Source organism: Rhododendron vialii, chromosome 1a (genome assembly GCF_030253575.1).
Source record: "Rhododendron vialii isolate Sample 1 chromosome 1a, ASM3025357v1".
Taxonomy (NCBI): domain Eukaryota; kingdom Viridiplantae; phylum Streptophyta; class Magnoliopsida; order Ericales; family Ericaceae; genus Rhododendron; species Rhododendron vialii.
In genome coordinates, this window is record NC_080557.1 from 16975879 (window position 1) to 17002316 (window position 26438).

The 26438-nt window shown below is 36.3% G+C and overlaps 2 protein-coding genes across 7 annotated transcripts in view; both read right to left on the reverse strand.

Moving 5' to 3' along the window:
* LOC131310735 (mediator of RNA polymerase II transcription subunit 15a) overlaps nucleotides 1–18569 on the reverse strand; it is a 42133-nt gene extending 23564 nt beyond the window's left edge. The window contains exons 1-3 of one of the 6 annotated variants that reach the window (XM_058338326.1): nucleotides 17740–17863; nucleotides 13303–13414; nucleotides 12971–13091 (exon numbers count right to left, since the gene is read on the reverse strand). Coding sequence is in view for 5 of the 6 variants with exons in the window: in XM_058337952.1 (XP_058193935.1) it covers nucleotides 2662–2796; nucleotides 2886–2980 (230 nt within the window). In the remaining variant the exon portion in view is untranslated. Of the gene's footprint in view, nucleotides 1–2661; nucleotides 2797–2885; nucleotides 3056–3363; nucleotides 3414–12970; nucleotides 13092–13302; nucleotides 13415–17739; nucleotides 17872–17961; nucleotides 18184–18496 lie in introns of those variants that run through there. The other 5 variants (XM_058338099.1, XM_058338174.1, XM_058338023.1 and 2 more) reach the window with 5 other exon arrangements.
* Nucleotides 18570–24757: 6188 nt separating this feature from the next.
* Nucleotides 24758–26047, reverse strand: LOC131311071 (zinc finger protein 1-like). Its single transcript, XM_058338427.1, has one exon. It carries the CDS (start codon nucleotides 26031–26033, stop codon nucleotides 25041–25043), a length of 993 nt encoding a protein of 330 aa, XP_058194410.1. The 5' UTR covers nucleotides 26034–26047; the 3' UTR covers nucleotides 24758–25040.
* Nucleotides 26048–26438: the final 391 nt, after the last annotated feature.

Genomic DNA, 26438 nt, shown 5'->3' on the forward strand with positions numbered 1-26438 from the left:
TGAAGATGAGGTGACCAAATGTGTTATGAAAATAAGAAGGAAGTTCTTTGTAATTGAACAGGGAAGGGGCAACTATCTATTCCTTGCAAAGACACTAAAGGGAAAGGGAGAGATGAAAATTTATATTCAGAAGAGTGCTATATACTTGAGTAAAGAGTCAATAATAGGAACCGATCACTAACTTGTTAGATACAGTACGCGGTCCATTTAAAAAAATAAATAAGTCATAAAGCGATAAAAATATGAATAGATAACTAGAAAATCTCGAAGGCCTATGAATGCTAAGAGTGAAGAACTTAGATACCAAACTTGATCATCGAGGAAAAGGGCCAAACCAGAGAGAAAATGATAAATTCGTTAAAAAAGATGGATAAAGGAGTGGTTCTATTTATTCCTTATAAAGGTGCCAAACTAAACCCGAACCCAATTACCCGCCCATGTCTGCCCATTTATAACTCCACCAAGCCCACCCATTTATAGAATTGGTTCTAACGGGCTATATCATTCAAACCCAACAATAAATGGGTTGTGATTGGGTTGAAAATGGGTTAAATGAAAAAAAAAAACAAAAACCATATTTCATCTGAACGCAAAACAACTTCTCTCTCAAGTCTCAACGATCTAACCAGAAAACAAATCGCAGAAAACGATTAGGTTTCTCAACGATCTTCTCCCTCGATGATCTGAGGTGATTATGGTTCTCGTTCAATCTCAATGATCTCTAATGTGGTTGGGGCTTCTCGATTCTGCTATGGTGTTCGTAATCGCCTTTCACCTTCTCTGTCGTAGCTAAGCATCACAGAAGCACAGTGAGCCTCTCTCTGTAGTTTACTCCTTTATTTGATCGACTGTGATTAGGAACAAATGTCGATACATAAATAATGGTGTAGCATGTCGAACCATATGCCGGGGTGCTGTTTGATTTGGCCTCTACTCATTCTTCCTTTATTAGTTGGCTTTAGGTTTGATTGATACTTCAGCTTTTGATGGTTGTTTAACTCTATTTAGGTTTTCATTCCTGTAGTGGATATGAGAACAGATTATTGTTTGTTCCCTCCGTTTGTGTTGAAATTGATACAAAGATTATTAGCACAATTATGAAGAATGTCTTTCCATGTACATTTTTCCTTTGATTTATACTTTGAAGCAGTGATCTAAATACGGGCACTTAAGATTATTAAGTAGGATGGAGGAAATTAGTGATGAACTGGTGGAGGAAAGTTCTTCCTATACATCAAAAAGACGTGCTAGAAAGTCTGATTTTGTTGTTTGGATGATTTTGACAAGTTTCCATTACTGCTGATGGGAGACAATGAGCAAAGTGCAAGTATTGTGCTCGAGAGTACATTGCAGATTCAAAATCAGGCACTACAAGTATGCTACGACATATGGGTAATTTCCTTCAAAAAGAACCCGAAGATTCTCGTCATTATATGGAACTAGACCAAGATTTATATCATAAGAAGGCTGCCACAACCATAATTAACGTTTGCGGAACATGAGGGAATTAGAGATTTGCATTCTTAACTAAACCCAAGCGTTTTCAAAAAGAAATATAGCAAAAATAGATGTACTAAAGGCGTTTGGAAGGGAGAAGATATATTTGATACAAATATTAGAGTCCAACCCAAATATTGGAAGGTGGTATTACTTATCCCCCATTTTGGAGGATGAGGTGTCCGGTAGGACAGCAAGTCCATCCATGCCAAAAACAACCAAACAACGGATTGGGGGATATGGAAAACAAAGGGGGGATGAGGGCCCATGTGATTCAAAAACCAACCCTCCATACCCTACCAAAAAAAAACATGGACATGAAGTTGAATGCGTCATAAGTATGTCTTCAAACCTAACCTGTACTTCCTCAATTACAAATCCTCAACTACCGGTCTAAGTCAAGCAACACAAAGCCCAAAAGGGATCATGTCAATTATAAGTTTTGAGCTAGTTGTTAACTAAATATAAGGTACCATGTATGAGAGACATCGTGCAAAGGTGATAATACTACAATATCCATTTGCTAAAATAGCACCAATTGCTTATAGACTTGTACACTCTGGCACAGCAACTCTGATCCGGCTATACTCTCAATATCGCTGATGTAAAATACCACTATCTCCTTCTCGAACGAGATTAAGCTGCTAGAACATACATTAATCAGCATTTACGTCTCTTCAAATGGTTTCTTCGCAACACAAACTTCCAAATGAAGCATTTCAAAATCTATGTTCATGCCAAAATCTCTGGTTATAGAGCAGATTCCAGCTTTACTTGTACACACTTGCTTAACTTGACTCATAAAGCCGCTGCCCGATAAGTAACCATATTCATCAGATGCAATTTGCCAATCAGATGAATTCCAAGAATTAAAACTAGCACATATTGGAATATACAATTTGAATAGACAAACAGCGACTCACTAAGTAAACCCAATGCTTCAACTTGAGAATCAACTTTCAATTAGACACACACACACACACAAATTAAGAAGAAGAAGCCATTTTTACCCAAAAATTTTGTTCTTTTTTGAGAGTTTCGTATCTTTATAATTCACAATTTTTTTCTTTTCTTTTCTCCTTTCCCAAATAAAAGATCAACCAATCTAATTGCATTAAACCAATACTTTCAAACTGCCAACATCATCTTAAAGGAAAAGCTCACATCTTGTTGACAATCCTTTGCCGCGAATCAGGTTGCAATTGGGATCTCCAATCACCTGCGTCCATCGTGGGTTCACCACCGCCGCCGCCGCCACCACCAGGAGCAGGCCTCCAATTATTATTATCCATCAGATGACTACCAAATCAATAAAAATAAACCCTTCAGTTGCAGCCAAAAAAGAAAAATAATCTAACTTTTTCTGCTTCAATTAAGCCAAATACCACCAAATTAAATTAAATCGAAAGACCCGAAACTCAAAGGTGTGATCAATGATCGGGGTCCGGAATCGAAAAAGTAGAAGATAAGCTTTTTCAGTCATTATTTGCTTTTTCAACTACTACGCAAATTTATCTGATGGGACAAAAGCGCCCACAGCTCGATCGAGAGTGCTATTACTTTCAATAGATCACTTTTGGGGGAAAACTTCAATTTGGACTAAAAATATATATAGGAACAAAAAACAGCCGGCCCTGGGCAGAAGGGCGCCTGAATGTTCGATCACAAGAGACCAAGAATTTTATGCTTTAGGATCTGAATTATGCAGGAAATACAACAAAAGAGAGACAGAGAAGGGGGGGGGGGGGCGGTTGGACGACGATGAACGGGGAGAGAGAGTGAGAGACGATGACGAACAGAGAGAGAGAAACGACCAACAGAGAGAGAGATGACCAGAGAGAGAGAGAGGGAGGAGACGGGGGATACCTGATGTTATCGTTGCCCGAGCCGCCAATCGTGTCCCGAGCTGCTTTGTCCGATTAGTTTATAAGAGAAGAAGATAAGCGATTTGGGGATGTTTCTTTTAGTTCTGATGACTCTGATGGATAGAAGTACTATAATTTATACCGGAAACACAGTACGGATCAATGCAACGTAGCGCTCCGAACTAGTATTATTCACAATCACAAAGACTACGTCCGTTTGGGTTTTGAGGAAAACTTTTAAAAGCAATGAGTGGAAAGAGACTACAAGAGAAAATTTATTAGATCCTGTCTCCAAACGAACAAGGCCAAATTTTCGTGGAATTCTTCTACATAAATATGTGGTTCTGGAGTCGTTCAAACTATCATCTGACGGTGCTCCCAAACCACTGAATAATTACTCGATGGATATTGTTAGAGCATATATTTTGTTTCGAATTTGTGGAAGGGAAAAGAAAACGTTTAAGATGGAAACTACGAAGTAACCGTCCCTTGTTTGGTTCTAAAAAGAAAATGAGAAAAAAAAAATAAGGGAGAAAAGGACTCTCTCTTGTTTGGGCTTATTTACTTTTTTGGTCCTCAAAGTATTTTCGTCATGCCACTTTGGTCCTCAATATTTTAATTGTAAACATTGCATCTCCAATGTATCAATTTTGTGTTTAAATGGTCCCTGGAGGTCACGCCGTTCATTCCCTCCGTCAAAATGAAGGGTAAATTTGGTATTTCACCACCCCCATAGCTTTATTTTCTTTTTTTGTCTCCTAAGTATTTCCACCGTGCCACTTTGGTCCCCAAAGTATTTCCTCCGTGCTATTTTGGTCCCTAACATTATACCAATTGCCAGTCAGGAGTGGTGGACGGACTGATGTGGAGGTAAGGGGTAGTAGAGACTACGATACACAGATCTGTGAGTTTTGACGAAGTACTCCTATCGACACGACACAACACAAGTGCGGGATACGTACGGGACCCGGCAAAAAAAAAATCGTCGCCGCAGTCGTTGCAGAACGACGTTCTTCTACTGCGCTATTTTTTTTCCTCCTTTTCAATTAGAGTTTATTTTATTTGTGGGCTTTAGGGCTTGTTTTATTTCTTTGGGGTTGTATTGTTGGGTTTTGGCCCTCGCTCCACAAACCTTCTTAAAAAACTAAGCAACTTGTTTCATATTTTTAAATTTAAAAATAATATAAATAAATAAAAACTTTTTTTTTGCATCGTTCAAAAGATCTCAATGAGATCTATCAAACAAGATTCATATTGCTACAAAAATTATTTACGTAAACACATTATTTTTGAGTTTGAAATTACCTTTTTAAAAAATAAGTACTTATTTTTCTGTATTTTTGTGGGGCTCGAAAGTGGGTCCCGGACAGATTGAAATCATCTCCCTTCTCTCTGCTCTCACCCCTCCATTCTCTCTCCTCTTTCTCTCTCCTTTTTCTCTCTCCTTCAAGCCGTCCAAAATCAAAATAGATGGCCTGAATGCGCCGAACAGGCATCAAGTGATACTCACCCGGCACTAAAAATTCTCTCCAATATCAATAGTACTTGGTTGTTAATGGAGAACCAAATGAAAAGGTGTTGTCTGATTGCAGAATCGGATTATCATCAGCGGTGGACAAAAATGTGGTGGGCGTATCAGTCCTGTAAAATAAATAGGCCTTCATTAGCCTTTTGATGGGCTTTTATTATACTTTGATGACAAAACAAAGGAATAAAATGTATTTTGGATTTTTCATACATAAATTATCTATCTTGTTATGGAAATTTACAAATATAAAAAAATATTTCAAAAAAAAGTTATTTAACATATCTCTGCACATGTGTCTAAATCTAGCTCTATATCCACGTATTCCCAATTTTTGAATTTTAGGTATCCGACCCTTAGATATGCACTTGCACCTGATATGTGCACCTGTCTCCATGTAACATAAGATGGAAGGGGTGGTGCAGGAGCTGGGGAAATACGAAGTTTACAATTGGTACATCGGGGACCAAAATGGCACGGCGGAAATACTTTGGGGACCAAAAAAGAAAATAAAGCTATGGGGTAGAGAAATACCAAGTTTGCCCTTCATTTTGACGGAGGAAATGAACGCCGTGACCTCCAGGGACCATTTAAACAGAAAATTGATACGTTGGGGATGCAATGTTTACAATTGGAATATTGGGGACCAAAATGACACGACGAAAATACTTTGGGGACCAAAAAAGTAAATAAAAATTAAAAGAAAAAATAACCGACTTCCATTATGTCATTTGTTTACGCGGTTTTTAGGCATGTCATTCTCCTCTTATACATCAACTAAAATAGTCCTCTCCTACTATTTAACAGGACATCTTGATTATTATCATTAATATAGTCCATTTAGTTTAACGCAAGAGCTTTACCCCAAAATCCTTCTTGCAATTACACTATTGACCTCATGGAAGGATATGTCCCAGTTATGTGTAAACAGGTTGCAGGAGCAGCTTATTCCCTGCGTGACATTTTGTTGGTCCCTTTTGAAATTTTCAACTTTTCAAAGGCAAATGCATGCATTTAATGTATGTCTCTTCAAAATGTTGGTTTAGAGTTTCATTGTTGCCCTTCAATTCTCACTTTTAAAATTGTTTTTAAGTATTTTTGAGGGTTAGTTTTGAAAATCTAGATACTTTTGAATTTTCAAACAGGATTATTATTTGAACATGTGGAGTTCATACACACTACATACCTCCGGTGTATGGGGCCCATGAAATAGAAAAGCTTATGCTAATAGAGAGAACATAAATGTCGACAGAAGGCTGGGTAGAGATTTTCTAACCACATTCCATGTAGCTACAAAAATCTTAAATCCACGTGGAAATAAGGAAAAACATTTAAGAGCGACAAACAAAAAAAAATGCAAGACAATTAATAACAACAATAAACTTGGAAAGCCTCCAGGTCAATCCGCTTTGCACTTTGCAGGACCCACTTCACCTTTTTATTACTGCGGTGCAATTTCCACCGATCTGTGCAACACTCAGTTTCACTGTCGGTCTTGGCAATCAATGATCCGATTTTTAAAGAGCTTTTCCGAATAGTCTTTTAAAATTCAAACCTTCGAAAATACTTTTGGATGGATGAAATTGAGTACGGTGGGGTGGACTTTTTGTTTTTATCAACCTTAGACTAATTAGATTGACGGGGGCCGGGCAAAAAGAGTAGATCTGTTTTCTTTTCTTGTTCTTGATTCGATTTGGATAAAATTTAGTGAGGTTTGGTATGGTGGTCCAATGTTCCGCATCCATTGCACGTAAACAAAAATGCACGGTTCAAGAGTAGGCCTTGTTATCGGTTACGAGATTTCTTCTCAAGCACACATTTCGCGAGGGAAGTCAAGCGGCGGATCGACTCGCCAATATGAATGTCAACCAAGATGGTTTCGCATGTCATTCTGCCGGACGGGATCATTCCGCTGCTTGAGGGCAGACATATAGAGCGTGGCTTTTGAGCGTTTCTAGTTTGTTTTTTTCATTTCCACTGTACCAAACAGCGCACATACAACTTAAAGAATTATCACTACTAATTTTTGTTGATTTTGAAGGTTAATTCCCTGATCAACGTTGACGTCCTTTATCATATTCAATTTAAGTGTCCTTTATCCTATTTCGTTTTTACTTATATAACCTGATAAATATTCATTTTTCTACCTTTTGTCCGTGGCCGGCCCAACCCCAAGGCCCAAGAGATCTAGGCCTTGGGCACCCTAAAAATGTCCAATTTTTGGGGCACTCCAATTTTTTTAGTATTTGGATTTGAGTAGGACTCTTTTTTTTAGCCCAATACCATAAAAAAAATGCCTATCCAACATGCAAATAAAGGCCCAAAAATTTCAATGACCCAAAAACTCGGTGGCATTTTTGTAAATCAGAGAACTAATTGATCCATTTAAAAATAAAAAATAAAAACCAAAGCTCTGGCACGTTTTTTCCATTACAGCCTCAAATTAACTAAACAATTACCTTCTCGAATTCTTCGCGGCCGTAGTGGCAGGTCTGGAGCAAGCAAGAACAAGAAGAATCGGATCAACAAATTTCAGCCCATCAATTCCTTCAAGAACAATTACCTTCTCGTCTATTCCCTCGTGATGGGTAAATCAATCGCCGATCCTTGTTGTCAATGCACTTGCGTTACATCTCACAATTTTTAACTTCACTTACTTCAATTCATTCATTTCGTGTGTCTTGTTATACCGCGTTTGATCGGATTTGAGTGCAATAATTTATTAGAATTAAGCTATTTTTTTAAATCTGGATTTGAGGTATTTTGCCCTAGATTTGTTTGCATTGGGGATTTTGGGTTCTTTTGATGTGGTTAAAAACCATCAGATCTAGGTACGTACGAAATGTAAAAGCACTTAGGCCCCGTTTCGCTTTCTTTCTAAGAAGGTAATTTCAAACTCAAATATAACGAAAATGAAAAATAATATTTCAATTTTTTTTTTGCACCGTTTGAAAGATCTCAATGAGATCTATCAAACAAGAATCATATTGATAGGAAAATTATTTGCGTGAACACGTGATTTTTGAGCTTGAAATTATATTCCTTTTCTAAAAGTTTTTTTTTTACAAAACCGGAACGGGCCCTTAAATTGAGCTTAATCCACCCATTGATTACGAGCGATAGGAGAATACATGTATCTGTTTTTACTTCTCGTAATGTAGTAGATGATCTGAGACTCAACATAGTACTATTTTCATTTATTTTCTCAACAAGTTTTCTTGGTGGTCACACAGATTGCTAGGTTGTGTTTTTGTAGATGTGGATTTCAAGTGAAGAAATTTGTTATGAGGAACTTTTGCTTCTAGAAATGCAAGACGAGTAGTATTCAAGTGATACTCATGCGTTGTTGAGATAATATGTATTTGTCTATTTAAGACTTTATATTTTGTGTTCGTATCGTATGTAATAATTAGTAGAATTTTATATTGGTTTGGTTTTTTCGTATTTTGATCGTTGTTGTAAAAATTGTTCAGTATTAGGGGCACACTTTTTTTAATTTGGTCTTGGACACTCAAAACCCTTGGCCCGGCCTTGCTTTTTATCGCGGGTCGCCCCGAATACTTTTATATGAACTTGTACTTGCAGATGTAATTCAATATTGAGTTCCACATACCAGACTCCTATTTTAGTATTTTCAAAACTCCTTTAACAATTTCGGTCTCTTCCATCATCAATGACTTTATGTTAACCATCAAATTAAGCTTTGTGGTTCTAATATTAGAGTATTATAAAGCATTAATATTGCATTTTAAGCTTAGCTTTATAATTTTTTACCTTTTCAATTCGTCTTGACAAGACAAAATAATAATTCACAAAAGTGTGACGCAAAACTAACAACAAGAAATAAAATTGAACACAGACCAAACAACCTTGCTATTTTTCTTTTTTTTTAATGGCAAAAAAAATTCATTAATCTTGTAATTGCTACTATTTTGCAAACTAGTGATTTTGCTTCAAAGCTAGATTGAGTCGTCTGGGTTCTGCTAGAATGTGATTAAATTGATGGAAGTAAATAAAATTATATTTTACCACAACCAATAAACCTACTTATTGAAGGAAAATATCATTCATGGGTTCTCTCCCAGCGGCAACGACAAGAACAAAGAAAGAAAAGCATGCACTGGATTTGCACAAGGAAAATGAAGAAAGTGCACAATAATTTGAAATAGAGTAAGAGTCCTATGTTTTTTCTCTGCTTTTGAGTTGATGGGCTTGTGGAGTTTGAGAAGAAGCCATAAGAGATGTAAAGCCCCGATTTCAGAGACGTTATTTAAACAGTTAAAAAAGATTTCCTAAATAGTTTCATATTATGAGACATTAAAGTTCCCGAAACCTCGCCAATTCATAATTAAACAATTCATGGGAAAGGCATTGTAACATCCCTAATTTCTGGGGGGAAATTTTCTTTTTTTTAAGAAGAAAATTTTAAAATTGATAAATTTTTTTAGTCAACTCTTGATTTTGCTCGGTAAATTTATTTTTTTTCCATCCGTCCTTATTTAATTCATCATTATAATAACTCTGATTTTTGGTAAATAAAAATTTCATTAATTATTAAAAAAATCCTTTTTAATTAATTGGATTGCTTTCAAATTTTCTTTTTAATTTCTAATAGTCCTTTATAATTAAATTCTAGACTTATAAATTAAGTTTTCTTCATATAAAATTAACGACTCATTTCCTAAGAACGAAGGGACTTATTTATACCCTTGCATATTTATTTGTGTTTCGAATTAATTCATAAATTCATTTTCTTAGTTAGGAATCCTATCTTTCCTAGGATAATTTGATTCCAACCAATTGGAGTAGTTAGCCAAACCAATTGGATTCTAAGCCTAGTTAAACCTCCCTAATCATTTTGAACCTTCCAAACTTTTTTAAAAACTCTAGTTTTTCCTAAAAAGTCTACCTCGCTCATTAAAATGATATTTCACACATTTTGGAAACCTTTAATATATATTTTTTCATTGAATGGTCTCTTCAATTGAATGGTCTCTTCAATGTAAGTCATCATCACTTCCTTTCTCCTTTCTACAAGTAACCTTGGCATGCATATATATCACCCTAAAATTTCCTAGAAAGGCTATTTTGAAGCCTTATTCATTTTTTTTTGCATTGACAAGTCATTTTCAAAAGCTAAAGACAACCCTTTAATCATTTCACTTTCCATTGACTTGTCATTTTCAGCACTCATGTCAATCAAGCCCATCATCATGCTTTCTCTCTTCCTTTTATAAAAATCATTTTTCAAAAAATTCCCCTTAAATTCTCCATACTTTCAACATTTCTCTTTCTATCTCTCTCCACTTATTACTAGGGGTGTCAAATGGGCGAGTTTGGGTCAAAATGGGTAAGTTGCAAGTGGGTTGGGTCTTTAATGGGTCGTTGACCCATTAATTATGAGTCTAATTACCCATACCCAACCCAACCCATTTATTTAAAAGCAAATCCGACCCGCCCATTAACCCAATTACATACTATATACTAAAATGACTAAAATTTATATGTACACTAAAATGACCATATTACCCCTGTAAATTTAAAGGACTAAAATTACCATACTATCCCTCTACTACAAAAATGACCAATTACCTCTGTACACTTAATTACCATATTGGTCACTCTTAATTACCAAATCGCAACGTATCCAAGTGGGTTATTTTCTTGTCTTTATTCAAATATTTTTCGCATTTGCTAGGCTTTTGTCAAATTTTTGAGGATTATTGCTTTGTCATGACGAGAAGAATCTAAAAAGTAAAAAATTACGATCGAAATTCATATTTTTTTGAATAAAGATGAAAAAATTGGCTTATTTTTGTCTTCATTCAAAAAATTTAGGTTTCAATCATAATTTTTTATTTAGATTCCTCCTGTCATGTCGAAGCAATAATCCACAAAAAATTAACAAAAACAAACAAATGCGAAAAAAATTGAATAAGGACAAAAAATAAGCCACGAACAAGTCAGCTTTCCATTCATAAGTCGAATTTTCCATTCGATCAAAATCAAAACTAGCCCGTTGCGAGATGTATATATCTTTTTTTTTGTCTTTATTTAATTTTTTTTCATATTTGATAGTTTTGCGTCAAACTTTTGTGAATTAGAGATTCGTTTTGTCGAGAAAAATCGGAAAAGTAAAAAATTATAATCGAAACTCATAAAATTTTTCGAAAAGACAAGAATAAGTAAATTTTTTGTCTTATTGACTTGTTTTTGTCTTTATTTAATAAATTATAAGTTTCGATCAAATTTTTTTACTTTTTCGATACCTCTCGTCGAAACGAATCAATAAGTCACAAAAGTTTGACGCAAAACAAAAAATGCAAAAAAATTTAAATAAGGAAAAAAAAAAAGTCACTTTGCTTTTCAATCCAAACCCTATACGAGACTACCATGAGAGAAACTCATTCACGACGGAGCGCAATTTCACCAGTCCATTCGCGCAATCGATGGATGAGATGTGTTTTCAATTTTGACTCGTCAAAATAATTATTATCGGTTACAATTAATTTTTAATCCGGACCGTTCAAAATATTTTTGGACGCGTGTAATTTAGCACGTAAGAATTGAATAAAAGAGAGAATTGAATAAAAGAGAGAGAGAGAAGGAGAGCAGTCGTAGGGGAGGTTGATTTACCAGTAGAACTGTAGAAATGGGCCCTTACACGTTCGAGAAGAAATTGATCCCAACCCAGCGCCCATCAATGATCCCAACCCCTTTTCCTTTTGAAATCTGGTAAAGTGATTGGAAATTTTGGTGGGTTACTTTCATGACCCATTGGATCATTTAAGTTGACCTAATTGATGTTCAATTAAGACCCAACTAATAATAAGTTAGCTGAATTTGAACCCATTCTTATCTAACTAATAAATGGGTTGGGTTGAGTTTATTTTTTAGTTGATGGGTCTGAATTCAATTTGTCACCCCTACTTATTACTCCTACTATTTTTCAAAAAAAAATTCAAATACCAAACCAAACACAGCATTTAGTCAAACAAATCACTTTCCTAGAAAATGCATTGTTCATTCTCTCCATTGAAATGTCACTTTCAAGAAAATATTTCTTCCAAACGATCATTACCCTCAAAACCTTCTTTTTAATAACTAGTAAGGTCTGCTTCTCTAATCTGACCATTACTATTGAGTTCATGTGAAACAGAGACAAAAGCAAAAACAAACGGATGATGCTATGGTGTCCCCAGTCATTTTGGGGACATCGTAATTTTTGGCATAACTTCACCATTATAAGTATAACTAAAACCTATTACAAGCATAACAAAATCCAAATAAGGCATAATTAAGGAATATCCAAAAAACCAACAAATGTATAACCAAACCCAACCAAGACATAACAAACAAGTTATGCCTTATTATGATTTTGTTATGCTTGTAATGGGTTTTGGTTATGCTTATAATGATTTTGTTATGTCAAAAGTTACGGTGTCCCCAAAATGACCGGGGACACCGAAGTCATTCTCAAAACTTTAACCTTTAGCCGCACACTACGATCGATCATCTTGTGAGGACCAAAAAAATGGTACACTTATCAACAACATGAAATACACAACAAAGCCTTAGGAAGGAGTAGACAAGCTTGTTTTATCAACTGTCAGGAGATTCAAATAGACACCCTGAAAGAGATAGCTGTGAAGTTAGCTCAATAGTCTTGACATCATTGTGTTTTTGAAAAAGAATAATTTTCTTTCAACTCATCTAATGCTCATACCCGGTCAGAAAATGGACATAGGTATTTCATATATTTAGGAGTCCAAGTAACATACTGTAATTAATAACTCTGGACTACAGAAATCCGTAACAGAATCTTTTGGACAAGCAAATCATACTCCGGCTCCTGAATGATATAAATACAGAGATGATGACGGAACAGCATTTTTTTTTCTTTTGGGATGGGCGAGAAGCTTTAGTTGTAAGCCGTAGATAGTGAGGGTTGAACCCAAGTCTTATGCATGAAGCTACAAGGTGCCTTCATCGGGCTACCACTACACTTGCTGATGAAAGAACAGCTTACCACATCAATGATGCTTAATCTGCACAATATAAAATTCTTCCTCCATGTTATTACCTGTATCTGGGGGATTTTAGCTACTACTGCCAGAGTTAGATGGCAGAGAATTGGCCATAGTATTTTGGGATTTCGTCTCCATTGTCAGCATCTTCAGAGATATTTTCCTCAGGTAATCAGGCTGCAATTAACAGTTAGGTATCTATATTTTGTTAGTAATTCATGACAACAGAGCTGGCCATTTTGTACAACTGTAAAATCTGAAGGGGAAAAAAAAAGATTATTTCAAATCTTCTACACGAGTATTTTGCAAAAATGGACAATCAACGGACTGACCACAAACATTCCGATTGCATATGAAACAAAATTAGATGCCCAACTAATGGATATACCTGGCTGGTGGCAGAAGTGTAGATCTTCTCCTCAAACCTTACTGCAATTTTCTTGAGCTCTTCCAGTCCCTCCTGTCCGGAGAACGGAAGATGCCTCTTCAAAGTGTCCAATCTGCCCATGTTAAACAACAAATTCAAGAACAACTATTCCAGTTTAAGGGTCTATTGGCCATGCAAGTATGAGGAAGATTAGAAGTAAAGACACTGAATTGGCAGCTAAGCTTAGAAAGGATGGACGAAAAATAATCCACGCGTAACTCGTCATTCATAGAAGAAGTGCTACGAAACTAACACAACTGTCCAAGAAACATGTTAGTCAAGCCTCAACCAAGAAACTTGGCTCCACTTTGCTCCGACTCCCTTTGTGCGTTAAGCACTAGTATGTTTACGACTAATTTGGGGCGTTATTGGCCTAATAATCTGTCTGGATTATTTTTTTGTATTCATTCAAACTTTTTCACCATATAGGCAGAGTAACACAAAATACGCGTCTTTTTCCCATCAGCTAAAAGGCAATAGGGTGTTATGTTTAGCATCCAAATGATATGATCACTGCATGAATTTGGTGAGCAGTGAGCTATAAACCAAACCAAACCAAGCCTTATGTCCCAATCACTTGGGGTCGGCTACATGAATCTTTTTCCTTCATTGAGCTCTGTCAAGGACCACTTGTTCACACAAACCCATTACACTCATATCTTTGCACACAACAATATCTAATGTCAATTTAGATCTACCCCTCCCCGTAGCATTGCTACCCAAACTATCCTATCTGCTCTCTTAACTACTGCATCTCCTGATCTACGGTAGACATGCCTGAACCACCTTTGCGTATTTTCCCTCAAATTCTCCTCTATTGGTGCTACACCTACCATCTCACAAACCGTTTCATTTCTAATAATGTCTCGTCTAGTCTTACTACACATCCACCTCAACATTCTCATTTCCACTACACTCATCTTGCCCACTTGTTGTTTCTTAATAGGCCAACATTCTGTCTCGTAAAGAATCGCTGGTATGATGGCAGTTCCATAGAATTTTTCCTTCAATTTTGTGAGTACCCTCTTGTCACATAATACACCAATAGTGCTCCTCCACTTGAGCCACCCCACTTGGATCCTATGGGTCACATCATCAGCAATCTCTTCATCTCTACTAATAATTGAGCCTAAATACTTAAAATGATCACTCTTTGGTATCTCATGGTCTCGGATCATCACTTTTTCTTCATGCGCACTGTTGCTACCGCTAAACTTGCTTACTATATACTCAGTTTTACTCCTACTTATCCGAAAACCCTTTGACTCTAATGCTTCCTCCCAAATTTCTAGTTTCGTATTAACACCTCTAGTATCACTTTACTGAGGCCTATTCACCAATGAAACCTCTCCAATATCTTAATTGTTTGGAATATAATTCAGAACTCTCCTTCCAATATTTTGATAAACATCTGAGTATAATAACACAGTTGACCAAAGGACTAATGCAATTGTTTCATGAAACAATATCATGAACATGTTAACAGCTTTGGAAGTAGTACAACAGATTTTCTAAACTAAAGAAGTCAAAATTTAATATTTAGAGATTGTGAGGTTATTGCAAGGGAGTGCACGAAGATGTTGAAAAAAGTGAATAAAGTATAAGGTGGATGAGGAGAAGGAGAAGGAAGTAGATTAAGAGACACGCAGAAAATAATGGATTGGAGAGATAATAATTGCGTCCACCATAAAATGTTAAAGAAGTAAACAAGGATTGAGAGATTAGAAGTTAATGAAGATGAGGTGACCAAATGTGTTATGAAAATAAGAAGGAAGTTCTTTGTAATTGAAGAGGGAAGGGGCAACTATCTATTCCTTGAAAAGAAACTAAAGGGAAAGGGAGAGATGAAAATTTATATTCAGAAGAGTGCTATATACTTGAGTAAAGAGTCAATAATAGGAACCGATCACTAACTTGTTAGATTTAGTACGCGGTCCATTTAGAAAAATAAATAAGTCATAAAGCGATAGAAATACGAATAGATAACTAGAAAATCTCGAAGGCCTATGAATACTAAGAGTGAAGAACTTAGATACCAAACTTAATCATCGAGGAAAAGGCCCAAACCAGAGAGAAAATGATAAATTTGTTAGAAAAGATGGTCAAAGGAGTGGTTCCATTTATTCCTTATAAAGGTGCCAAACTAAACCCGAACCCAATTACCCACCCATGTCTGCCCATTTACAACCCCACCGAGCCCATCCATTTATAGAATTGGTTCTAACTGGCTATATCGTTCAAACCCACCTATAAATCTAAATGGGTTCTGATTGGGTTGAAAATGGGTTAAATGAAAAAATATTTCACCTAAACGCAAAACAACTTCTCTCTCAAGTCTCAACGATCTAACTTGAAAACGAATTGCAAAAAAACGATTAGGTTTCTCAACGATCTTCTCCCTCGATGATCTCAGGTGATTAGGGTTCTCGTTCAATCACGACGATCTTTAATGTGGTTGGGGCTTCTCAATTCTGCTATGATGTTCGTCATCGCCTTTCACCTTCTTTGCCGTAGCTAAGCATCGCAGAAGCATTGTGAGCCTCTCTCCGTAGTTTACTCCTTTATTTGATCGATTGTGCTTAGGTACAAATGTCTATACATAAATAATGGTGTGTGCATGTCTAACAATATGCCATGGTGCTGTTTGATTTGGCCTCTACTCATTCTTCCTTTATTAGTTGGATTTAGGTTTGATTGACACTTCAGCTTTTGATGGTTGTATAACTCTTTTTAGGTTTTCATTCCTGTAGTGGACATGAGAACAGATTATTGTTTGTTCCCTTCGTTTGTGTTGAAATTGATACAAAGATAATTACAACAATTATGAAGAATGTCTTTCCATATACATTTTTCCTTTGATTTATACTTTGAAGCAGTGATCTAAATACGGGCACTTAAGATTATTAAGTAGGATGGAGGAAATTAGTGATGAACTGGTGGAGGAAAGTTCTTCCTATACATCAAAAAGACGTGCTAGAAAGTCTGATTTTGTTGTTTGGATGATTTTGACAAGTTTCCAATTACTGCTGATGGGAGACAATGAGCAAAGTGCAAGTATTGTGCTCGAGAGTACCTTGCAGATTCAAAATCAGGCACTACAAGTATGCTACGACATATGGGTAATTTCCTTCAAAAAGAACCCGAAGATTCTCATCATTATATGGAACTAGACCAAGATTTATATCATAAGAAGGCTGCCACAACCATAATTAACGTTTGCGGAACATGAGGGAATTAGAGATTTGCATTCTTAACTAAACCCAAGCGTTCTCAAAAAGAAATATAGCAAAGACAGATGTACTAAAGGTGTTTGAAAGGGAGAAGATATATTTGATACAAATATTAGAGTCCAACCCAAATATTGGAGGGTGGTATTACTTATCCCCCATATTGGAGGATGAGGTGTCCAGTAGGGCAGCAAGTCCATCCATGCCAAAAACAACCAAACAACGGATTGGGGGATATGGCAAACAAAGGGGGGATGAGGGCCCACGTGATTCAAAAACCGACCCTCCGTACCCTACCAAAAAAAAACATGGACATAAAGTTCAATGCGTCAGAAGTATGTCTTCAAACCTAACCTGTACTTCCTCAATTACAAATCCTCAACTACCGGTCTAAGTCAAGCAACACAAAGCCCAAAAGGGATCATGTCAATTATAAGTTTTGAGCTAATTGTTAACTAAATATAAGGTACCACGTATGAGAGACATCGGGCAAAGGTGAGAATACTACAATATCCATTTGCCGTAAAATAGCACCAATTGCTTATAGACTTGTACAATCTGGCACAGCAACTCTGATCCGGCTATACCCTCAATATCGCTGATGTAAAATACCACTATCTCCTTCTCAAACAAGATTAAGCTGCTAGAACATACATTAATCAGCATTTACGTCTCTTCAAACGGTTCTTCGCAACACAAACTTCCAAATGAAGCATTTAAAAATCTATGTTCATGCCAAAATCTCTGGTTATAGAGCAGATTCCAGCTTTACTTGTACACACTTGCTTAACTTGACTCATAAAGCCACTGCCCGATAAGTAACCATATTCATCAGATGCAATTTGCAAATCAGATGAATTCCAAGAATTAAAACCAGCACATATTGGAATATACAATTTGAATAGACAAACAGCGACTCACTAAGTAAACCCAATGCTCCAACTTGAGAACCAACTTTCAATTAGACAAACAAACACACACACACACACAAAATTAAGAAGAAGAAGCCATTTTTACCCAAAAATTTTGTTCTTTTTTGAGAGTTTCGTATCTTTATAATTCACAATTTTTTTCTTTTCTTTTCTCCTTTCCCAAATAAAAGATCAACCAATCTAATTGCATTAAACCAATACTTTCAAACTGCCAACATCATCTTAAAGGAAAAGCTCACATCTTGTTGACAATCCTTTGCCGCGAATCAGGTTGCAATTGGGATCTCCAATCTCCTGCGTCCATCGTGGGTTCACCACCGCCGCCACCACCACCAGGAGCAGGCCTCCAATTATTGTTATCCATCAGATGACTACCAAATCAATAAAAATAAACCCTTCAGTTGCAGCCAAAAAAGAAAAATAATCCAACTTTTTCCGCTTCAATTAAGCCAAATACCCACCAAATTAAATTAAATCCAAAGACCCGAAACTCAAAGGTGTGATCAATGATCGGGGTCCGGAATCGAAAAAGTAGAAGATAAGCTTTTTCAGTCTTTGTTTGCTTTTTCAACTACTACGCAAATTTATCTGATGGGACAAAAGCGCCCACAGCTCGATCGAGTGTGCTATTACTTTCAATAGATCACTTTTGGGGGAAAACTACAATTTGGACTAAAAAATATATAGTAACAAAAAATAAGTCAAAAGTAAGGAATAGACCCCCAACAGCCGGCCCTGGGCAGAAGGGCGCCTGAATGTTCGATCACAACAGACCAAGAATTTTATGTTTTAGGAGCTGAATTATGCAGGAAAAACAACAAAAGAGAGAGAGAAGGGGGAAGGGGAGGGGGGACGTTGAGAGAGAGAGAGAGAGAGAGAGAGAGAGAGAGAGACGACGACGACGACGGGCAGACAGAGAGACGATGACGACGACGGGCAGACAGAGAGAGAGAGAGGGACGTCGAGAGTGAGAGAGAGAGAGGAGACGAGGGATACCTGATGTTATCGTTGCCCGAGCTGTTTTGTCCGATTTTTAGTTGATAAGAAGAAGATAAGCGATTTGGGGATGTTTTTAGGAAGATGATACACCCACCGCGGCTCCCCCACCGCACCGCCCACTGCACGCACGCCGGGCCCACTCCAGCCACCGGACGGCCGATCCGAGCCGTCCAAAAATTCTAAAAAAAAAAACCGAGTGGGCCTAAGTAAAAATCAACGGCATCTGATGTATGTAGGTCCTTGATCCGAGCTTCCAAAAATCAGATGATCTAAGATGTTAAAAATAGAAGTTCGGATCGAGCACCTAACACATCGGATGCCGTTGATCTTCGCATAAGCCCACTTGGTTTTTTTTTTAGAATTTTTGGACGGCTCGGATCGGCCGTCCGGTGGCCGGAGTGGACCCGGCATGCGTGCGGTGGGCGGTGCGGTGGGGGAGCCTCGGTGGGTGTATCATTGAGGTGTATCATTTTCCATGTTTTTACATCACCCTTGGATGTGCGTGAAATTATTCAATAATCCTGGAGCACGGATCAATGCCACGTAGCGCTCTGAAGTACTAAATTCACAATCGCAAAGACTACGTTTGTTTGGATTTTGAGTAAGATTATTTAGAGTAACGAGTGAAAATAGATAAATAGAGAATTGGAGACTATCCCCAAATAAATAAGGGCAAATTCTCATAGAATCCTTCCACATAAATATGTGGTTCTGGAGTGGTTTAGATTACCATGTGACGGTGCTCTCGAACCACTGAATAATTACTCGATTGGTGGTGGTAGAGCATATATTTTGTTTGGAATTTGTGGAAGGGAAAAGAAAATGTTTTTAAGAGGAAAACTAGGAAGAAAAATAAAAGAAAATGAGAAAAAAATAAGAAAGAAAAATACTTTCTCTTGTTTGGTTCCAAAAAGAAATTAAAAGAAAAAATAATCGACTTCCATTATGCCACTTGTTTATGCGATTTTTAGGCATGTCATTCTCCTCCTATGCATCAACTAAAATTATCCTCTCCTACTATTTAGCAGAACATCTTTGGTTATTATCATTAATATAGTCCATTTAGTTTAACGAAAACGCAAGTACCCCAAAATCCTTCTTGCAATTACACTATTGGCCTCATATAAGGATATGTCTCAATTATGTGTAAACAGGTCGCAGGAGCATCTTATTCCTTGCATGACATTTTGTTGCCCCCTTTTGAAATTTTCAACTTTTCGAAGGCAAATGCATGTCTCTTCAAAATGTTGGTTTAAAGTTCCATTGTTGACCTTTAATTCTCACTTCTAAAATTGTTTTAAAGTATTTTTGAGGGTTAGTTTTGGAAATCTCGATACTTTACATTTTTCAAACAAGACTATTATCTTGAACGTGTGGAGTTCATACACACTACACACCTCTGTACGGGACCCATGAAATAAAAAAGCTTATACTAATAGAGAGAACATAAATGTCGACAGAAGGCTGGGTAGAGATTTTCAAACCACATTCCATGACTGTAGCTACAAAAATCTTAAATTCACGAGGAAATAAGTAAAAACATTTAAGAGCGACAAACAAAAAAATTGCAAGACAATATAATAAGAACAATGGCTGTGCGCATCTGTGACTTGGAAAACCAGGTCAATCTACTTTGCACTTTGCAGGACCCACTCCACCTTTTTAGTATTACGACGGTGTTATTTCCTCCGCTTTGTTTTACCGCTTTCTCCTGCTGCAACGCTCAATTTTACTTTTTGTCTCGGCAATTAATCGTCCGAATTTTAAAGAGCTTATTCGAAGAGTCTTTTAAAATCCGGACCTTTTCAAATACTTTTAGACGGATGAAATTGAGAGCAATAGGATAGACTTTTTGTTTTTATTAACCTTAGACTAATAATTAGACGGGGGCCGGGCAAAAAGAATAGATCTGTTTTCTTTTCTTGTTCTTGATTCGATTTGGATAAAATTTAGTGAGGTTTGGTATGGTGGTCCAATGTTCTGCATCGATTGCATGTAAACAAAAACACACGGTTCAATAGTAGGCCTTTTTATCGGCCACGAGATATCTTCTCATGCACAAATTTCGTGAGGGAAGTCAAGTGGCGGATCGACTCGCCAATATGGATGTCAACCAAGATGATTTCGCATGTCATTCCGTTGCTTGAGGCAAACGTGCAGAGCGTGGCTTTTGAGCGTTTCTAGTTTGTTTTTTTCATTTCCAGTGTACCAAACAGCGCACATACAACTTAAAGAATTACCCCTACTAATTTTTGTTGATTTTGAAGGTTAATTCCCTGATCAACGTCGACGTCCTTTATCATATTCATTTTAAGTGTCCTTTATCCTATTTCGTTTTAACTTATATAACCTGATAAATATTTATTTTTAATTTCTACCTTTTATCGCCGGTCGATCCGAATACTTTTATATGAACTTGTACTTGCAGACGTAATTCAATATTGAGTTTCACATACTAGACTCCTATTTTAGTATTTTCTAAACTCCTTTAAAAATTTCGTTCTCTTCCATCATCAATGATCGAGTTTATGTTAACCATCAAATTAAGCTTTGTGGTTCTAATATTGGAGTATTATAAAGCATTAATATTGTATTTTAAGCTTAGTTTAATAATTTTTTACATTTTCGATTTATCTTGACAAGACAAAATAATAATTCACAAAAGTTTGACGCAAAACAAACAAAAGAGAAATAAAATTGAATACAGACAAAACGACCTTGCTATTTTTCTTCTTTTTTTAATGGAAAAAAAATTCATTAATCTTGTAATTGCTATTTTGCAAACTAGTAAACCTACTTATTGAAGGAAAATATCATCTGGGTTCTGCTAGAATGTGATTAAATTGATGGAAGTAAATAAAATTATGTTTTAATTTACCACAACCAGTAAACCTACTTATTGAAGAAAAATATCATCCATGGGTTCTCTCCCAACGACAACGACAAGAACAAAGAAAGAAAAGCATATAATCAGACATTAAAGTTAAAAACAGTTAAAAGAGATTTCCTAAATAATTTCATATAATGAGACATTAAAGTTTCAGAAGCCTCGCCAATTCATAATTTAACAATTCATGGGAAAGGCATCGTAGTCCTTATGCAATTTGGGGGTAGTGTAGTAATTATGCCACACATTTAAGTCATGAAACACATCTTATCTTATGTTCTAAGAGCATCCGCAATGGAAAATCCAAAAGTCAATAATCAAAGGTTGTCACATTATCTTTTTGTTATGTATTTAAGGGGTTGCTAAGGTTAGTAATGTAGAGTTTCACAATGGTACCATCAAATTTGAATAACCAAAACTTGCTATATCACATTTTTTAATTTATAAAAATCTAAAAATTGTGAACATAGAAAATAATTTTTTAAAAATAGGTTTCAAACTAATAAAAATAGGTTATTAGAAAAAGAGAAAATAGTTTTTTGATAACTTTGATTTAAAAAAATTTTCGGGAAAAAGTTAAAAAAAAAAGTTTTCGAAAATTTTTTTTTTTTAAAAAGAACAGTTTTTGAAAAAAAAATTTAATAAAAAATCTGTTTTTTGCAAAAAAAAAAAAAATAGTTTTTCGCAAAAAAATAAAATAGGGTTTTGAAAAAAAAACAGTTTTTGCAAAAAAATAGAAACTTTTTTAAAAGTATTTTTCTTAGAAATATGTTGAAAATAGAAGAGATAGAAGGTTTTTGTGTTATGATGGTGTACTTGAATGAAGAAATGTGGGGACAACTAAATTTGATTATTGGCAAAAAGTTGCTAATTTTAATTATTCAATAGTCAAAATTTGATGAGTTGCTAAGTTTGATTATTCCACTGTGAGCTCTTTTTTGAGCAAATGTTGCTAATCTTAACAACATTTTAATATTGATTATACCACTATGAATTTTTTTTAGAGCATCCATAGTGGTATAATCAAAATAAAAAAGTTTATAAAGTTAGCAATATTTGCTCAAAAAGAGCTCATATTGGAATAACCAAATTTAGAAACATCTTAGCAACTCATCAAATTTTGGTCCTTGAATAATCAAAACTACCAACCTTTTGAAAATAATCAAATTTAATTTTTTTCACATTTTCTCAATCAAGTACACCATCATTACACAAAAACCTTTTTTCTTCCATTTTCAACATGTTTATAACAAAAACAGTTTTTATTTTTTTGCAAACAGCTTTTTTACACTTTTTTTATTAAAACTTTTTTTCCCAATTTTTTTTAAACAGTTTTATTTCAAAACAGTTTTTTTCTTAAAACTTTTTTTTCAAAAACTGTTCTTTTGAAGAAAAAAAAATTTCTATTCAAAACCTGTTTTTTTTTTTTTTATAACTTTTTCCCAAAAAGTGTTTTTTTTTGTAATCAAAGTTTTCAAAAAACTATTTTCTCTTTTTTCTAATAACCTATTTTTATTAGTTTGAAAACTATTTTAAAAAAATTGTTTTCTATGTCACAATTTCTAGATTTTTATAAGTTAAAAATGTGATGTGGCAATTTTTGGTTATTCAATTTTGATTGTATTATTGTGGACCTCTACATTGCTAACCTTAACAACCCCTTAAATGGATAATCAAAATATGATGTGGTAATTTTTGATTATCCACTTTTGATTATTCCACTGTGGATGCCATAAGAGCATCTACAATGGAGAAGTCAAAATTAAAAAGGTTGCTAATGTTATCAATGTTTGCTCAAATAAGTGCTCACATATATAGGAATAACCAACTTAACAATCTCTTAGCAACTAACCAAATTTTGATTATATCATTATGGACCTCTACATTACTAACCTTAATACTCGATTAAATGAACAACCAAAAGTTGACGTGACAATTTTTGGTTTCCAATTTTGTTTAAGTTATTGTGGATGCTCTAAGGGGTCATCAATCAGTTGTAACTTAAACTATTGTTCGATTTGGCTATGACTAATCAAAGTCCAAAGGGTTACAATTGAAATTCGAGGACCAGAGAGTAAAATAAAATTTCTAGAAGTTGTTTTATGTAATTAAGTATATAGACAAAATTTGTCGCAAAGTTGGTCAAAGTCAGTTAGTCCAACTTATAAACTATGCTTGTCCCACTAAGGGCTCATTTGGCTTCAAAAAGTTAAATAATAATTTTTTTTTGTTTTTATTTAAAAAAAATTTATTTGCATTTATTAATTTTGCGTTAAATTTTTGTGACTTATTGATTCGTCTCAGCGAGAAGAATCGGAAAAGTAAAAATTTTTGCACGAAATTCATATTTAAAAAAAAGAAAAAGTAAAAAAAGTTGTCTTATTGATTTATTTTTGTCTTCATTTAAAAAATTATGAGTTTCGATCAAAATTTTTTATTTTTCTGATTCTTTTCGTTGAGACGAATCAATAAGTCACAAAAGCTTGACGCAAAATAAACAAATGCAAAAAAAAAAATTCAAATAAAGACAAAAAAATAAGTCACCATACTTTTCAATTCAAACCCACCCTTAGTACAGGTTGTTCGGCCCCTTTGTTGCGGACGCCCGGACGATTTACTGGTCCTCCGGTTTGTATATATTTTGGCCACCGGTCATCCGGTTTTGGGTTGTGATCCGTCAATTTTTATTTACAAAACATGCATAGAGAACTAGGGCTTTGTTCGTTTCGATATTTAATTTTGTTTTAACTTTGTTTTCTAATTATTACCCTATATCTTTTTCAAATGATTATTCTATTTTTTTAATTATTAATTTTATTTCTCTTTCGATCTCTCTTTACTCTTTATCAAATTATTACCCTATTTCTCTCTTTACTCTTTCGATCTCCGGTGAACTTTGAACTTTATTTTTTATTTATTCCCCTACAGGGATCAGCTCACCGTTTGAGGGAATCGAGTTTTACCAAGATTTTTTTTTGCATGGCAAGACACCCATTTGCACCTCATATGACATTCCATCTTTCCATTTTAAGCTCCGTTTCATATTTTTGAACTCTTTTTTTTATTTTTTCCCTAACTTTTGCTAGAAAAAAACGTGTATATATATATAACACATGGTCTAGTAGAAGATAGTTCATTACCTTAACTGGCGTGTGTGTTGTTCCAAGGAAATTTTTTGAGATCTTATTGTGTATGCACGTGCACTATTACTAGTTACAACCAAAAAAAAAAAGAGAAAAAGATATTAAAACCCTGTTTAACAACAAATAAATAGTGAGGCAAGGAAAACAATCTATGATATTTTGAACAAATTAATTGATGATGGATGTGTGAAGCCCAAGTTAAAGTAACTTGGAAAAAATAAAACCCTGTTGAAGCAAATTAACCTTTTAACGGGACCCGGGGTGCATGCATGCATGCTGCGTGTTTGCCCAATCCGAGTTGTTCATGTCCGGCAATGGATGACTCAAATCTCATCTTGACTGGAAGGCTGAGATTTATTCGGCCGGATAAAATTTGAGTCGTCCATTGCCGAGCACATACAGCCCGAATGGAGCCGACATGCTGTCCCAACCCGGGACGGCTGGCCGGGTCCCCAAATTCCTTTTAACCAACCAAGAAAATCGGAAATCATAAACATGCAAAGAACATTTATTAAAGTTTGAGATTCAAATCAAGGCCGGACGCGTCATTGTTTTCCGAGCTCTCGAGTCGGGGCCAGAGATTCATCTCCCCGTCATTCGTTGCTCTGTTGGCCGCAAGCACGGAAACAGACGACGATAGCCTTGCAGGACCCAAAGTTGAGCCGTTGTTGTGCGACGGACCCTGCTGGCGTTCCATCATTCTTAGTCTATCATTGGAGGAGGATTGCGGCCGGTTCATCATGGCTAACGCCCTAGACGGCCACCCTGCAGCATCAGGGTGCCCGTCGGCAGCTAACGACTTGGACGGCCACCCTGCAACAGCATCAGGGTGCCCGTCCCCGAGCCGGTACCCGGCGGGTGGCGACGATGACCACGGGAAAGAGCTGGGAGATGTCGGCATCATGGAATTCATCCTGACACCAAGTGAGGACGGCTTGTTGAAGGCCGTCCCGTACAAAAGAGGGTGAGGATAATTTGCCGAAAAGGGATAAAACGGGGGAGTATTATTGTATGAGGATGAGAGGGGCGGATGATGGTGCCCGAAAGGCCCCGCCATGGAGTCCGCCCCCATCATCCCTTGCCGCCTCTTCGCCATGGCTCGCTCTTGCTTGTGGGCGTTCTGGTGCCCTCCCAGCGCCTGCGAAGTAGAGAACTCCCTCTTGCAGAAGTTGCACGCGAAAACCCTAGTCTCGGGTTGCTTGTCCCGGCGGGGCCCGCTTCCCTCGCCCTCGTTCGACGACTCGCTCCCCTCCCCGTTCAGGGGGTCGAAAAGGTTGAGTTCCACCTTCGCACTGTCCTCGCTCGAGAGCTTGAGATCGAGCAGAAGGCACGACTGCCGGGGTTCTTTATCCGGCTGATCATCAAACCCTTCGATCGCGCCTTTCTCTCTCCTTATCGCGGCCATCTTCTTCTCATCTCCGTAGTTGCGCGGCGGCCCGTCGGACGACGCCGAGATGCTGGAGGCATCCGATAGACATGGCTCTGCACCGGGTACTGGTTCCATGATTTTGATTTTCTGTGTGTCTGGGATGCAATGAGAAGAGCAAGGCTGGCTTCTTAAATAACATGGCAGGGTTAAAGGTGAATCTTAAGTATATGGAAGGATATCTTGTTGGTGTAATAATCCCTGCGTTATGTTAAGCAAATATGGGAAGAGATGACACAGCTTTGTTCAAATCTCGTTTTTTTGACAGAGCTTGCACGCACATGCAATATTTATTACCTTTTTTTTTAATTGGCGAAAGAAAAGAATTATTAAAGAAACTCGATAAGCGTAGATCGAGAAGAGGGAATGTCAAAAAATGTACGGAACCGTATCTGGACGTCTCATTAGTTATCAAAGTACTCAGTTACTGGTATGTGATCGATGTTCAAACTGCGACAGTTATTAGTGAAATTTTTTTTTTGT